The 14,834-nt window shown below is 38.8% G+C and overlaps 1 protein-coding gene across 1 annotated transcript in view; it reads right to left on the reverse strand.

Moving 5' to 3' along the window:
• The window catches only part of Btk (Bruton tyrosine kinase), a 43,824-nt gene that overhangs the window by 17,968 nt on the left and 11,022 nt on the right, over positions 1 to 14,834 (reverse strand). Inside the window, exons 4-5 of the mRNA XM_055607292.1 lie at positions 11,203 to 11,271; positions 7,668 to 7,749 (exon numbers count right to left, since the gene is read on the reverse strand). Coding sequence (XP_055463267.1) covers positions 7,668 to 7,749; positions 11,203 to 11,271 — 151 coding nt within the window. The remainder of the gene's footprint in view (positions 1 to 7,667; positions 7,750 to 11,202; positions 11,272 to 14,834) is intronic.

Genomic DNA, 14,834 nt, shown 5'->3' on the forward strand with positions numbered 1-14,834 from the left:
CTATTTTCTTATTTGAGAAAAGCCTCACTTTGTAGCCCAGGGTGGCCTAGAATTCACTCAACATTAATGACCTCTGCGTCAGTCTCCTGTCTTGAGGTTCTAGGTATGAGCTACTATGCTTGGAACCTGAGTCATATATTAGTGACACCTTCATTAGAGAGAACTTGCTGCAACTTCCTGTGTACATAGAATAATCAGCAGAGCTGACCTTGAGGGAAATTTGAGAAAAAGCAAACACATATACAAAGCAAAATACACCACATTCCCATCTTTTTTGGCCACTGACTAAGATGGACATATATATTTATATGCAGCCGAGATACTGCCCATCAATCCAGAGGCAAGGATGGTTTTTCTGTACCAGATCACTATTCTCTTTTCTCTCTTTCTCTCTATCTCCCTCTCTTTCTTTCTGTGTGTGTGTGTGTGTGATGCATATATATGTATGTATGGTAAAGAAAGGAGAAATAAGATTACATATATATATATATATATATATATATATATATACATATGTATGTATGTATTACACACACATATGTGTGTGTGTGTGTGTGTGTGTGTGTGTATAATCTTACTGCCAAAATACAAATGCAGTTTCATTTCCCTCACAGGGCTGGTAGCTCAAAAAATCTTTCAGAAATCAAAGTAATTGACAAAAAGTGGTTTGCATATAGGTGTAATTACTGTTCATTAATTCAGTGGCATTTCAAAACCTTACAGTGTAGTCAATTTCAAAGGGATGTTTTGTCTTATTGGTTTTTGTTGTTTTGATTTTCATTTTTTTAAGAGAGAGAGTCTGTACATAAAGTTGATGGATAGGGAGGTGGGGAGAATTATTCTAAATTCTGGGAGGAGTTTGGGAAAAGGAAAACATGATCAAAATACATTGTATGAAAAACAATTTAGTTTTTAAAAAGTATCTAGGGCAGGGCAGGTGGATAGATGGTAGAAGTACTTATGACTGAAGCCTGGTAGCCAGAACAGGATTCCCAGACCTCAGTTTAAAAGCTAAATGTGGTGAAACAAATCTGTAACTCCAGTATTCCTACCAAGATGGATGTTAAAGAGAAGTGAATCAAGATGATAGATAGGGACAGAAGAATGCACTAGAAGCTTGAATATGTAATACAGTGGCAGAAAGGAGAGATCCTGCCTCAAAAATATGATGTAAGGTGAGAAACAACTCCCCAACTCACACATAGCTGTGGCATGCAGATGTTCACACTCACATACATAAGCAAACAAAATAAATAAATACTTTCAAAGGCTTTCATGAAGGTTTCATGGTGTATGAGAACTGAAAGAAGCAAAAAATGGGAGAAAAAACTGACAACATTAAGCAATGGGACAAAGATTCAGGTTGCTCTGAACAAATGCATATTACTGCTAAGATAAGAAACAACCCAAAAAATCCAGTGTAGACAACAACTTAAAGTTCTTAATGTTGCTGCTGTTGTTTGGTTGCTTGGTTTGGTTTTGTTTTTTGAGACAGGGTTTTCCTGTGTAGACTAAAGTAGCACTTGGAGGCTGAGGCAGGAAGATCCAAAGTTCAACATTTGGCTGGGGTGCATACAATACAAAATCCTGAAGCTGAGGATGTAGCTCAGTTGATAGAGTACTTGTTTGGCTTGCACAAAGACTCTGGATTCAATCCCTGGCACCTCTTAAAACAGGTGTAGTGGCATACACTGGTAATCCTTAACTACACAGCAAGTTTGAGGCCTGTATGGATTACATAAAACACTCTCTGTCAAAAGAAAAACACAAGCAGAAAAGCAACAAAAGCTAACTTTTTGGCTGGAGGGGGATACTAGGTATTGAAATGAAAACCTTGAACATGCTAGGCAAGTGCTGTACCACTGAGTGACATTCCAAGCTCCTCATCATGACCTTTGAGACTTTTATCCACTCTCCCCTGCCAGCTTTTCAGAGTTCCTCTTCACCATTACCAAGCACAGGGTGGTGGCAGTTGCATCATCTATAGATACTTTAAAAACAGTAATGTAATACAACTGGCCAAATTATTAGCAGGCACTGGCATTTCTAAAAAAAAGCCACTGAAACTGTGCCCTGCCAGGGTTAATGGCTTTGACCACAACTACCTCTTGCTTCTCACCACCATGCTACTCCCTTCACCCAGGGGTTTCAAGGCATCCACTTTCTTTGTGCCTTCTGGAGGACAAGGCACCAATAGGCACAGTTACTATACTTAACAACTTCCCACTCTAACAAACTAGTCTATGCTTATATGCTAGTGAGGGGAAAGAAAGTTTCTTGCTGCCTCCACTTTCAGTATACTCATTAAAGAATCCTCTCAGTTCTAAGTGTAGTGTGCCATGACTTTAATACCAGCATTCAGAAGGCTGAATGATGTGAGTTCCAGGCTATCCTAGATGAGGAGTTCCAGGTCATCTAAAGCTATATAGTAAGATCCTGTCTAAAAAAATAAAAGGATTATAGGTCCATTTCTATAATCCCAGCACTTGGCAATCTCTGACAGGAGGATCGGCAGTAATTCAAGGCCAACCTCAGTTTCAAAACAAGTTACAGACCAACCTGGGATATGTAGTCAGACTCCATCCCCAAAATAACAACAAAAAGAAACTGTTTATACACCTAAATAGAAAGAAGTCTCTTGGGGAGGGAGTGCTGGCTAACCCACTCAGCAGTTGAGAGACACTGTCTCTCTTACAGAGGACGTGATTTTGATCCCAAATAGTATTCACAACCATATGTAACTCAAGTTCCAGGTGAACCAATGCTCTCTTATGACCTCTGCAGCCACCAACCATGCATGAGGTGCACAGACATGCATTCAGGTAAAAACATTAACATACAGAAAATAAAATAATAAAACACGTCTCTTGGAGATTGGTAAATTAATGGTAGAATCTAATCTGTGGTCAGGCATGCTGTAATATACCTTACAATCTCCGCACTTGAATGTCTAAAGTAGGAGGATTGCCATGAGTTTGAGACTCACTTGATATGCACAACGACCTTTAAGCCGGCCTGGTCTACGTAGTAAGACTTTGTCTCAAAACAAGACAAAGCAAAACAACACAACAACAAAATTTCTTGAAGACAGAATTCCTACTTTTGTTGGAGATCTAAAGTCGGTATTTCTGGATCCTTAGAAGAGAATTTTAAAAGCAAGTTGTTCCATCAGGAGAGGTTAGGGAGAGTGCTTGCTTCAGCCATGCACAAGTGGCCAGTCAGGGAAGCACAACAGTTGGTGCTTACTTCTGAGTACTTGAAAGCTGGTCTATGGCATTCATGTTATAAGGAGACTACCTAAAATTCTGTTCCAGACATGTATTATTCACTGCTCATATTTGTTGTTATTTTGCCCAGGCCATTGTTCCATTCATTTTGGTTAGGTCAGGATGATTGGTATATTTGAAGGCCAATTAAGATAGGCTTTATTGAGCTTAAACAAACAGAATCAGGAATAAATGTGAGGCTGAGGTATATATTTCAATAACAGAATATGTGCTTAGCATGAACAAAGCTCTGGTTTCATGTATTAGCACTAAAGAGGAAGAGGAGAAGGGAGAGGAGACAAATATCTATTATGGTTTTTGTTTGTTTGATTGGTTGATTGTTGAGTCAGGGTTTCTCTGCATAGCCCTAGCTGTCCTGGAACTCACTCTATGGCCAAGCTGGCCTCGAACTCGGAGATTTGATTGCCTTTGCCTCTGCCTCCTGAGTGCTGGTAGTAAAGGCGTGTGCACCACTACCACCCGGCTTGTTATAATTTAATGCAGAAGTATCAATTTTTTGTCTTCAAGGAAATGAATAAAAGAGCCCATGGCTAAATTCTAGGGCTATAGCCATTTTATGTAAAGTGTCATTGAGAAAATTGCTACAAACCAAGTATTGTGACTTACACTTATAATCTGAGCACTGGTAAGGCTGAAGCAGAAAGATGGCCATAAGTTCAATAGCAGTTTGGGCAGCAATGTGAGATATTGTCACAAAACAAAACAAAAATAGACAAGTGGGGCTAGTGAGATGGCTGCAAGTAAGGGCACCTGCCACCAAACCTGATAACTTGACTTTGATCTCCAGGATCCATGTGGTGGAAAGAGAGAGCCGAATCCCACAAGACAAGTTGTCCTCTGGCCTCCAAACATGTACCATGGCACACATGCCTGCATACAACATACACTCAAACTAATCAATAAAAAAGAAAAAGGAGGAGAGAAGAAAAGGGATAAAGAGAAGGAGTAGAGGAAGACCAAGGATAGGAAAAATGAGGAGGAGAGGATGAAGGAGAAGGGGAAAAGGAGGAGGAGAAGAAACAGGAAACAGAAAATACAAAAGCTGGATATTATTAGGACCTACTTTAAAAATTAAGGTACAATTTATTTAGGATAAATTATACAAACCTATGGTGTATAGCAAGCCACTTTTGTCACACATTGCTTAACCTCTCTTGGTCCTAATACTTTGGAAGATTCCTCCATGCGTATTTATGATTAATACCCCTCCAGCAGTAATCAATATTCAGATGAAAACTTCTCCTTTGTGTGTCATTTCCATTTGATGCTTTTTAACCCAAAGAGAAGACAGTATCACTATAATGAGAGTTGAAGATTTTTAATAAAGGTAGTTTTGTTTTGTTTTGTTTTGTTTTGTTTTGTTTTGTTTTGTTTTGTTTTGTTTTGTTTTGTTTTGATACAGGGTCTCACTCTGTAGCCTGGCTGGCCTCTAACTCTCTATATAGACCAGGCTAGTCTGGAACTCAGAGATCTTCCTGTCTCTGTCTCCTGAGTGCCAGAATTAAAGGTGTGTACAACAAGCAGGGCAGCTCTTTTTTTTATTATTATTAGCACCTAGGACTAACCTGAGATTATTAAAACTTTCATCTAAGCCTCTCAGCAACAATACTACTTGTTAGAATAGAAAGCTTCTGCTTTGTTTTCTGTGGTATTCCCAAACAGGCTTGACAAGGTTTGTCAGAGGTGTCTTCAGCAAAACAGAAGAGAAGGCAAAGCTGTATCTAACCACACTGTCCACCAACCATTAACAATGTAGCTGAAGTGACAGTGTTTCTGCTGTCTTAGCTTTATGTTTAGCCTATTGTAATTTTGGTTAATGATCTTGGTTTGGAAATTAGTGTTTGAACTGTAAAAGGACTGCTAACACGGACGTTTCTTCCTTACTTCTCCTCAGCTAGTCTGCCCATGGTTTCCTGTTTCCTAGCTAACTTCCTACCCGTTATCATCTGTTACAGACCCTAAGTTGGTAGTAGGTACTTAGTTCCATAGAAAATTCAATTTGTGAATCTGTTTTCTCACTTATTTTCTGTGTACAAAACATTGAACACAATACTGTCAATGTAACCAAAGATGTAAAAATACAGGTGCCCTCTGTAGTTCTTATATCAGTCTTTAGGAATAGTTCTCTCACTTAGAAATAATATATTTATTTGAAGAATGGAGTCTCAAGCCTGTATCCAGGCTTTGTCTTTGATTAGCTATATGTTCATGATAATGTCACTTCTTTGAACCTCAATTATTTCACCTGGAAATAGGAGAATTGTAAATCATAAAACTATTGTGAGGATTGAGTGGGCCAATAGATGTGAAGCACTTATCACAGACCATGGTGCATAGAAAGTAACTGTAAGGTACTAACTATTGTTGCTATAAGTCCAAGATTATTACAAGAATGAAGCACAATAATGCATATAAGTTACTTAGCTCAGTGTCTGGCACACAGTAAGAATTCAATAAATAAGTGCTCCTTTTCTTTCTTTCCTCCTTCATTTCGAAAGAATTGGTGATTATAATTTGTACTAATTATTCTTTCAATAGAGTGAGCAAAGCCAACCACTGAGGGTTGGTGTCTAAATGTTTGTGAAGACAAAGAGCTGTCATGCAATAACCCAACTGTGCAGTTATCAGGCTGCCATCCTTCCTGTTTCTCTAGGCAGCCTTTCCTGATGTCAACTCAACCAGTTAATCTCTCAGTCACTTGACATGTAGCTATATATACACATGTGCATGCATCCTGCCTTGCAAGCATTTACAGTGAACCTTATCTTTATCACTGTGTGGTGAAACACTGAGGAAATGTTCAAGTTTAGGTCTTCACAAAGCAGCGACTACAAAGTAGCTCCTTGGGAGATATTTCGCCACATTGAGGAGATGGCCACCCCTGTCTTATCTAACGCTTTATAGTTTTTCTCATACTTTCACATATGTTGTTATTTATTTGATTCTTAAGCAACTCTGGAGCTGGGTGTGGCATGCAATATCATCATTGGCATTTAGAAGAACAAGCTAGAGTACAAAGAAGCCATTGGCTTACTTGGCAAAAGTCAATGATAGAAAGTGTCTTGCAACTAAGCTCTTTGACTGTGACTTCAAGTACCCTCACACCCCTCACACTCTCACCCCATCTAATTGATTTTTACAGCTAGATATCTCATAGCCAGGACTTTTTTTCTTTTTTTAATTTAATTTTTTTATTATTAGTTATATTTTATTAACTCTGTATCCCAGCTGTATAATGCTCCCTCATTCCCTCCCAATCCCACCCTCCCTCCCTCATCTCCTCCCTGCTCCTTTCCAAGTCCAGTGCTTGGGGAGGAACTCCTCCCCTTTCATCTGACCCTGTTTTATCAGGTATCTTCAGGACTGGCTTCGAAGTCCTCCTCTATGGCCTAGCAGGACTGCTCCTCTTTTGGAGGGGGGGAGGTCAAAGAACCTGCCATTGAGTTCATGTCAGAAATAGTCCCTGATCCCCTTACTAGGGTACCCCCTTGGATACTGAGCTACCACGGGCCACATCTGAGCAGAGGTTCTAGGTTATATCCATACATGGTCCTTGGTGGAGTGTCAGTCTCAGAAAAGACCCCTATGCCCAGATATGTTTGGTCCTTGTGGAGTTCCTATCCTTTCCACGTCATACTAACTCCCCCTTCTTTCATATGATTCCCTGCACTCTGCCAAAGGTTTGGTTATGAGTGTTAGTATCTGCTTTGAAACACTGCTAGGTAGAGTCTTTCAGATACCTTCTGCGGTAGACTCCTGTCATAGCCAGGACTTTAAATACTGTAAAATCATTGAACAATACACCACCATTGTAAATGGTACAGCGTTTACATGATGTTGTTATATAAATTTTTATATAAATAAGAAAATAAAGAAGCTCACAATTACAAAGCTGTGTTGGGTAGGGCTGGTGAGATGGCTTCCTGGGTAAAGAAGCTTTTCAGACAAGCCTAATGACAAAAGTTCCATTCTTGGAACCCACAATGAAATGAGAGAACCAACTACTGAGAATTACTGTCACACACATGCTGTGGCTTGAGGACACATACACACACTGCCACTACCACCACCACTACCAACAACAACAGCAGTAAGAGAAACGTAATTGTGCTGGAGAGATGATGATAGAACTATGTTAGAACTCTTAGTGTAATATGTTATCTTTTATTCATATGACAGAATATTAATCTGTTGAGGCAAAACGCTCTTTCACTCTCCTTTTCTACTCCCTTATTCTACCCTGCTGAGTCCTTCCCCTTTCTTTAACTCATTTTTGTTTCTCTATACCTCATTTCACATTTTCTCTTTTCCTCTCTTCTCTTTCTTACGATTTCTTTCTTTTCCTTTTTATAACTAGTTTACTTTCAAAATAATTCTCACCATTTTTGAGGTGATGAATCCAACGCTTTCTCAGCTCTTCAGTTGGGGAGAAAACATAGAGGGGTCCTTCATCGTATACAACCTGTAGTGATGAACACACCAAATTCCAAGGTTAGGTTCAGAAAAAAGAAACCTCTTAGAGTAAGAGTAAGTTTTAAGGTAAAGTATTGTATATCAGTTGTATATAAAAAAGAAATGATTAGACAGGAGCCTACAACAGAGGGCCTCTGAAATACTCTACCCTGCAGTGTATCAAAGCAGAAACTGAGACTCATGACCAAACTTTGGGGAGAGTGCAGGGAGTCTTAGGAAAGAAGGGGAAAGTAATAAGACCTGGAGAGGACAGGAGCTCCACAAGGAGAGCAACAGAACCAAAATATCTGGGCGCAGGGGTCTTTTCTGAGACTGATACTCCAATCAAGGTCCATTCATGGATATAACCTAGAACCTCTGCTCAGATGTAGCCCATGGCAGCTCAATCTCCAAGTGGGTTGCATAGTAATGGGAATAGAGACTGTCTCTGACATGAACTCAGTGGCTGGCTCTTTGATCACCTGCCCCTGAGGGGAGAGCAGCCTTGCCAAGCCACAGAGGAGGACAATGCAGCCAGTCCTTATGAGACCTGATAAGCTAGGGCCAGAAGGAAGGGGAAGAGGACCTCCCATATCAGTGGACTTGGAGAGGAGCATGGGAGGAGATGAGAGAGGGAGGGTGGGATTAGGAGGGAATGAGGGAGGGGGCTACAGCTGGGATCCAAAGTGAATAAACTGTAATTAATATAAAAATAAAATTTTAATTAAAAAATGAAAGGAAGGAAGAGGAAGAAAGAAAGAAAGAAAGAAAGAAAGAAAGAAAGAAAGAAAGAAAGAAAGAAAGAAAGAAAGAAAGAAAGAAAGAAAGAAAGAAAACCCAAATAGGGTCTTCAGTTAGCAGTACTTTAGGGGTCAGGTAAATCAGATGATGAATTCCTGAACTTTTCATTTCCAGAGATGTAAGACTTCAAAGCTATTACCTTTTTAAGTCCTGTTGGTGTATGATTTAATTTCTGTGCCTAGTTAGTTTACAGTGTTTCCGTCAGCTTTATGGCAATTTTTTTCTTCCTTTAGCAAATGATATTTTATGATCCCAGTGTTAAATGTTGGTTTATATGGAAGAAAATTGAAGGGATAATCTATATGACTGAAACTTTTATTAGTATTTATTTATTTGACTTGGATAAGATGGAGTAAAATTTTAATTTGTGACTATTACACCACTCTCCAGTGGCTTCTTCTTACCAGTATTTGCCAAAAGCAAACCCAAATTGGAACTACAAATTTATTTCAAGTTGAAAAAATATAGATGTCAAGAACTATCATCAAATTAGACAGTATTTTTAATACCAAGTTCACTGTGTTAGGTATTACAAAGATACATAAAATACAAAGGATTTTGTTCTGAAGTCAAGCATGGTGACATACCTGTAATCCAACCACTCAGGAAGTATGAAGCAGGAGGATGGTGAACTCTAGGCTAGCCTTGGGTACACTGTGAAATAGTGTCTCAAAAAAAAAAGTTTTCGGTCTAATTCTCATTGAGTTAATAGACATCACAAAATGAATTCTAAAGTCAAATACAGTTTTTGCATTATGAATTATTCTTAATTATGTAATGCTGCTCTTCATTATCTTCTCATGCAGCTAAACAAAATCATCATGTTCGAAGACAGTAGTAATAAAAACTATGTCACAATCACCCTTCCTTCATAAGTTTTCTAAAAGCCAGCTACATGAAAGAAACCATTTCACATTTTTCTTTTTGCTTGCTGGTCTTGCTGTGCTCATAAATCCATGACAGAAAGCTCCCTCCCCTGAGACTTTCCACTTCCTTTTCTGTCTTCTATTGCTGAAAAGGTTGCTACATTCACTACATGTGACCTACACAGTTATCAGAATACAAACAAGCAAAGTGTAAGCCCAAATCATACTCTCTTCTATGGCTTACATTGCATCTATCAAAAAGATGCTCTTCATTTGTTTCCAACTAGACCAGAATGCAGGTTTACATCTAATAAGCCTTCCCCATATTGAACTTCCTAATACTACCTTTTCCCTCCCCTTTTCTGTCTTTTCAACCCACGCTACCGCCATTAAATAGACATGCAGAACCAGAAGGAAGTGAAATGATCAGTCAATAAGTAGAGTGTCTGTCTCAATTCAGCCATTATAAACAAGACATAATATAAGAAGACCGGTGCTGATTTATAATCTTTTTGAGGTGTAGAGATGGAAATAAACTGTGTTAGATGGGTTAAATATAAAAGCAAATATGCTAGCCAGTCTCATATATTGCATGTAAAATTTTAAAATGCAAATAAATAAATAAATAAGCTTTTGCTGGTTGGCCAAAAAGCTTCTGCTATTTACTAAATGAAGGACTTCCAATAGTAAATACATCTCATTTGCAGCTAAGAAGCATCTTGTAAGGATTTGAGAGCCACTCTCATGAGTGAGACATGTGTGTCTAAGACTCCATAGAAGGACAGAATCCTAACTTAGCTCATTACTACCCAACAAATACAGCTGACCTAATCTCATTTACACTAAACTACCTTTTGTTTGCTTTTATTTGGCTTAAAAAAAAAACATTAATCCTGCAAATAACACAGCTGAGATATGTATTAGCTGGCCCCAGCTTTGTTATAGATAAAAAGCTCTGACATCGAGTTAATTATAATAATAGTTGCCTAGGTTAGCTTTCAAGGTCTCTTACCAACCAGTATCACCAGTTCTACCTGGCAGAAATAGTAAGCTTGTAAGCCCAGGTACTGGGAGGCTATGATAGGAGGGTTTTAAATTTAAGACCTGCCTTACACCTCATGGAGAGACCTCATCATTTTTTAAATGGGTGAAAGAGAGAAAAAGAGGAAGATTAAGATGGAGCGTTTAGAACAAAGAGGAAGAGAACTAAAAGTAGTTAGAAGGGAAAGGAAGAGGGCTAGGAAAGGGGGAGATTAGGAGAGAGGAAGGGACAGAGAGTGGGTTGAGAGAGAGAAAATTAGAAGTGGGTAGGATAGAGAGAGAGGAAATTAGGAAAAACCATTGACTCTTCATTTGTGCCTGTGCAGATTCTCAAAGAATGGTCTAGTGGAGCTGAACACTCCCCCTTCAGATTATACCATGTTCTGAGTATCTGTTCCATGAAGAGCCATGACTGACTCTGCATTTGCCATCGACTGATTATCTTTAACCACCTGTCCCCATACCTTAAATTTCCCTGCTTATTCTTTTCAGTAAATGTCCAACAACCTTTGTAGAGAAGACAATTTGAGATGTGCATTTCCTATTTCCACAGCTGCCTTGTAAATAAGGTTTCTGTCTTGGAAACTCATCTTAGTGACTGGCATATTGTGCAGTGGGCAAAATAGGCCTGGTTTCCTAATGTGTCTTCCTTGACTACTTCAGTTTCTACACACTGGGACCTAGTATCTTTCACCTCATCCGTAATGACTTCATTACAGAAGCTTTTCCAGAGTAGCTTAGCTAAAATAACTCACCTGGAATGGGTACGGGAACCTTTCAATGATTGTAATCTGTTCCATTTCACTGAGCTCTTCACTCCTCCTCTGTAATGAAAAAAGAAATTAGGGTTACTTATGGATGTTGTGGTGGTTTGAATGAGAATGGCCCCTAAAGGCTCATGTATTTGAATACTTGGTTCCTGGTTAGGGAGACTTTTGGGGAAAGATTAGAAAGTGTGGTCTTGGAGGAGGTATGTAACTGGGAGTGGGTTTTAGTATTTCAAAAGACTCATTTTCAGCCTCTTAGCCTCGAAGTTGTGGATAATGATGGAAACTTTCACCTGTTCTTGTGGACATTCCTTTGCTCTACCATCATAGACTATAACCCTCTGAAACCATAAGCCCCAAATTAAATATTTTCTTTTCTTCTTCTTTTTTAATAGATGTGTTTATGTTTATGAGTGCTTTATCTGCATGTACACTAGTATGACAGAAGAGGGCATCAGATCCCATTATAGATAGTTGTGAGCTGCCTTGTGGTTTCTGGAAATTGAACTCAGGACCTCTGGAAGAGTAGCCAGTATTCCTGATGGCTGAGCCATCTCTGCATCCTCTAAACATTTTTTTACACACTGTTTTGACCATGGGGCCTTATGACAGTAATAGGTTTCTTTGGGTATTGGGAAACTTCTACCATGGCTTCAAAAAAACTCTTGCACAAAGTCTTTATTTAAAACTTTTTTCATTTTTTTCAATTATACTTCACATTTTATTGTTCTCAATTTTTCAAATAGTCTTTTTTTTAAACTTTTTTATGTTTTATTAATTACACTTTATTCATTTTGTATCCCCCCATAAGCCCTTCCCTCCTCCCCTCCCAATTCTACCCTCCCTCCCCTTTCTGCATGCATGCCCCTCCCCAAGTCCACTGATAGGGGAGGTTCTCCTCTCCTTTCTGATCTTAGTCTATCAGTTCTCATCAAAAGTGGCTGCATTGTCCTCTTCTGTGGCCTGGTAAGGCTGCTCCCCCCTCAGGGGGAGGTGATCAAAGAGCAGGCCAATGTAGATAAAAATCTCTATAGATGCCAGAAATGGCATGGTATACCCTGGAATTGAAGTTATAGCAATTGTGAGCCAGCCTCTGTGGATGCTGGGAATCATACTTATGTCACTTGCAAGAACAGCAATTGTTCTTAACTAACATCTCTCCAGACCCCAGAAAAATTTCTTAATGATTATTTCCATTCCCATAGACCCCTAGACATTTCAAATAATTAGCAAAAATATAATTTCTCAATAATTGGTCCTAGGAATTAGATAGTTATTTCACATCACACCCCAATATAAAGTTCATATGGATTTAAGCATATAAGATGGAAGTAGAATTATGATGGGATGAGGCTGTAGCTCAGTGCTAGAGTGCTTTCCCTACATGCATGAAGTTCTGGGCTCAAGTGCCATTACTGCAAAAAAATTAAAATGAAATTAGGATGTGAGAATGATGGTACACACTGATAATCTCAGTGCTTGGGAACCCGAGGCTACAGATGGAGTTCAAGCCAACCGGGTTACCTGTACTACAGAGGGAGACTGTAAAAAATGCAAACAGAACAAGAAAGAAAGAAAAAAGAAGAAATAAAGACCTGTGTGGGGGGGGGTCATATGCATTTAATCTTACCACCTGGGAAGCAGGGGCTACTCTCTGTAAGTTCAAGGGTGGGAGGGAGGAAAGAAACTGCTGTGTGAGTAGAATAAAATAAACCAAAACCAAATTTAATGATTAATAAACTGGAAGAATATTTCAACACACTAATATTAACAAAAGACTGATATTCTTATATCAAGATGTCTTTGAAGTTTTAGAAACACAATAAATATCTCAATAAAAGTGGGCCAAGTGATGAACATGCAATTCACAAATGAAAGAATGTAAGTGAGCAGTAGACACATTATTGTTCAATCTTATAGGTAAAAAAAAGTCAGCAATGATATATTATTTTTCTTCTCTGAAAAATTAACTAGTATTTAAAATACCTCATGTTATAAAGCATGGAGAGAGATACCATCCTACATAGTTTGCAGGACTCTGTGATATCGCAATTCCACATCTAGAAAATGAAATGGAATAAACACAAAAATAATAAAAGCATTACTGTGTCTGGGAAGATGGCTCCACAGTTAAGAACACTGGCTGCTCTTGCTTAGGACTATGTTTAATTCTCAGAACCCACACCACAGCGTACAACCTGTAACTTCACATCCAGTGAATCTGACACCCCCTTCTGAACTCCATTTGCACCAGACATGCACGCAGAACACTCAAACATTAAAAAAAGATTTGGGCAAAGATGGCTCAGTAGTTAAGGGCACTTGTTAGGCTAGGTGGTGGTGGTGCAGTTCTTTAATTCCAGCACTCAGGAGGCAGAGGCAGGTAGATCACTCTAAGTTTGAGGACTTCCTGGTCTACAGAATGAGTTCAAGGACAGCCAGGGCTGCATACAGAAAACTTGCTTGAAAAAAAAAAAAAAACACAGAAAAAAAGGGCACTTGTTAATCCTGCAAAGGACCCAGGTTGGGTGGCAAGTACCTACATGGAGTGGAGGCTCACAACTGCCTGTAACTTCAGTTCCAGGGTTTCAACACCAGATCTGATGCAGTGTTCTGCCCTCCACTGGCACCAGGTATCAGGCATGCATGTGGTACACATACATGTATACAAACATTCAAAAAATTATAAACCTTACAAAAAAATAAGAGGGGGAAGGGCGGGATTCCAAAACAGACAGCTCACCAGTTTGAATGCTTTTTGTTTGTTCCCAACACCAACTTGGCAGTTTACAAAAGTCTTTACTCCAGTTCCAGGTGATCTAACATTCCCTTCTGGCCATCTCAGGCACTGCACACACTTGTTACACATACATATACACAGTCAAAACACTCATACACATACAATAATGAAATGATTTTTAAAATAAAAGGTGAAGAAGACCAACCAAATGGCTCAGTGAGTAATGGCACTTGCCACCAAGCCTGATGACCTGAGTTCAATCTCCAGGAAGTGCAGGGCGGAAATTGAGAAAAAATTTCCATAAGTCGTCCTCTGGTTTCCATAGTCATGCTGTAGCATATTCACACCCACCCATTACATGCAATAAACACAGAAAAAAACACAAACAAGTATAGTCTGACATTCTGGTACATGCCTTTAATTTCTAGCACTCAAGAAGCAGAAGCAGGTGAGTCTGAGTTCTTAGTCTGAGTTTAACCTATTCTACATAATGAATTTCTGTCCAGAAAGGGCTACATGGTGAGACTCTGTCTCAAAGAAATGATAAATAATCAGACAAGCATACAGACAGAAATATAAATATAATTTTAAAATATACAGGGAGAAGAAGAAGACTGACAGAAAAAGGCACCTGGCTTCCACATGCACATAAACAGGTGCACATGCATTTGCACACATTGCCACACGTGCCCAGGAAAAATAAATAAATTTATTAAAAAATAAATAAATAAAAAATAAATTTAAAATACCAGTTCTCCTCCAAAGAAAATAAAGCAAGGTACATAGTAATATTGTATTCTAATTATGTAATATAGATGAGCACATGTGTATGTATTGCTAGGGGAGAAAAATATATTTAAACCTATACATACCACTATGA

Source organism: Psammomys obesus, unplaced genomic scaffold, assembly GCF_907164565.1.
Source record: "Psammomys obesus unplaced genomic scaffold, mPsaObe1.curated_primary_1811, whole genome shotgun sequence".
In the NCBI taxonomy this organism is placed as follows: domain Eukaryota; kingdom Metazoa; phylum Chordata; class Mammalia; order Rodentia; family Muridae; genus Psammomys; species Psammomys obesus.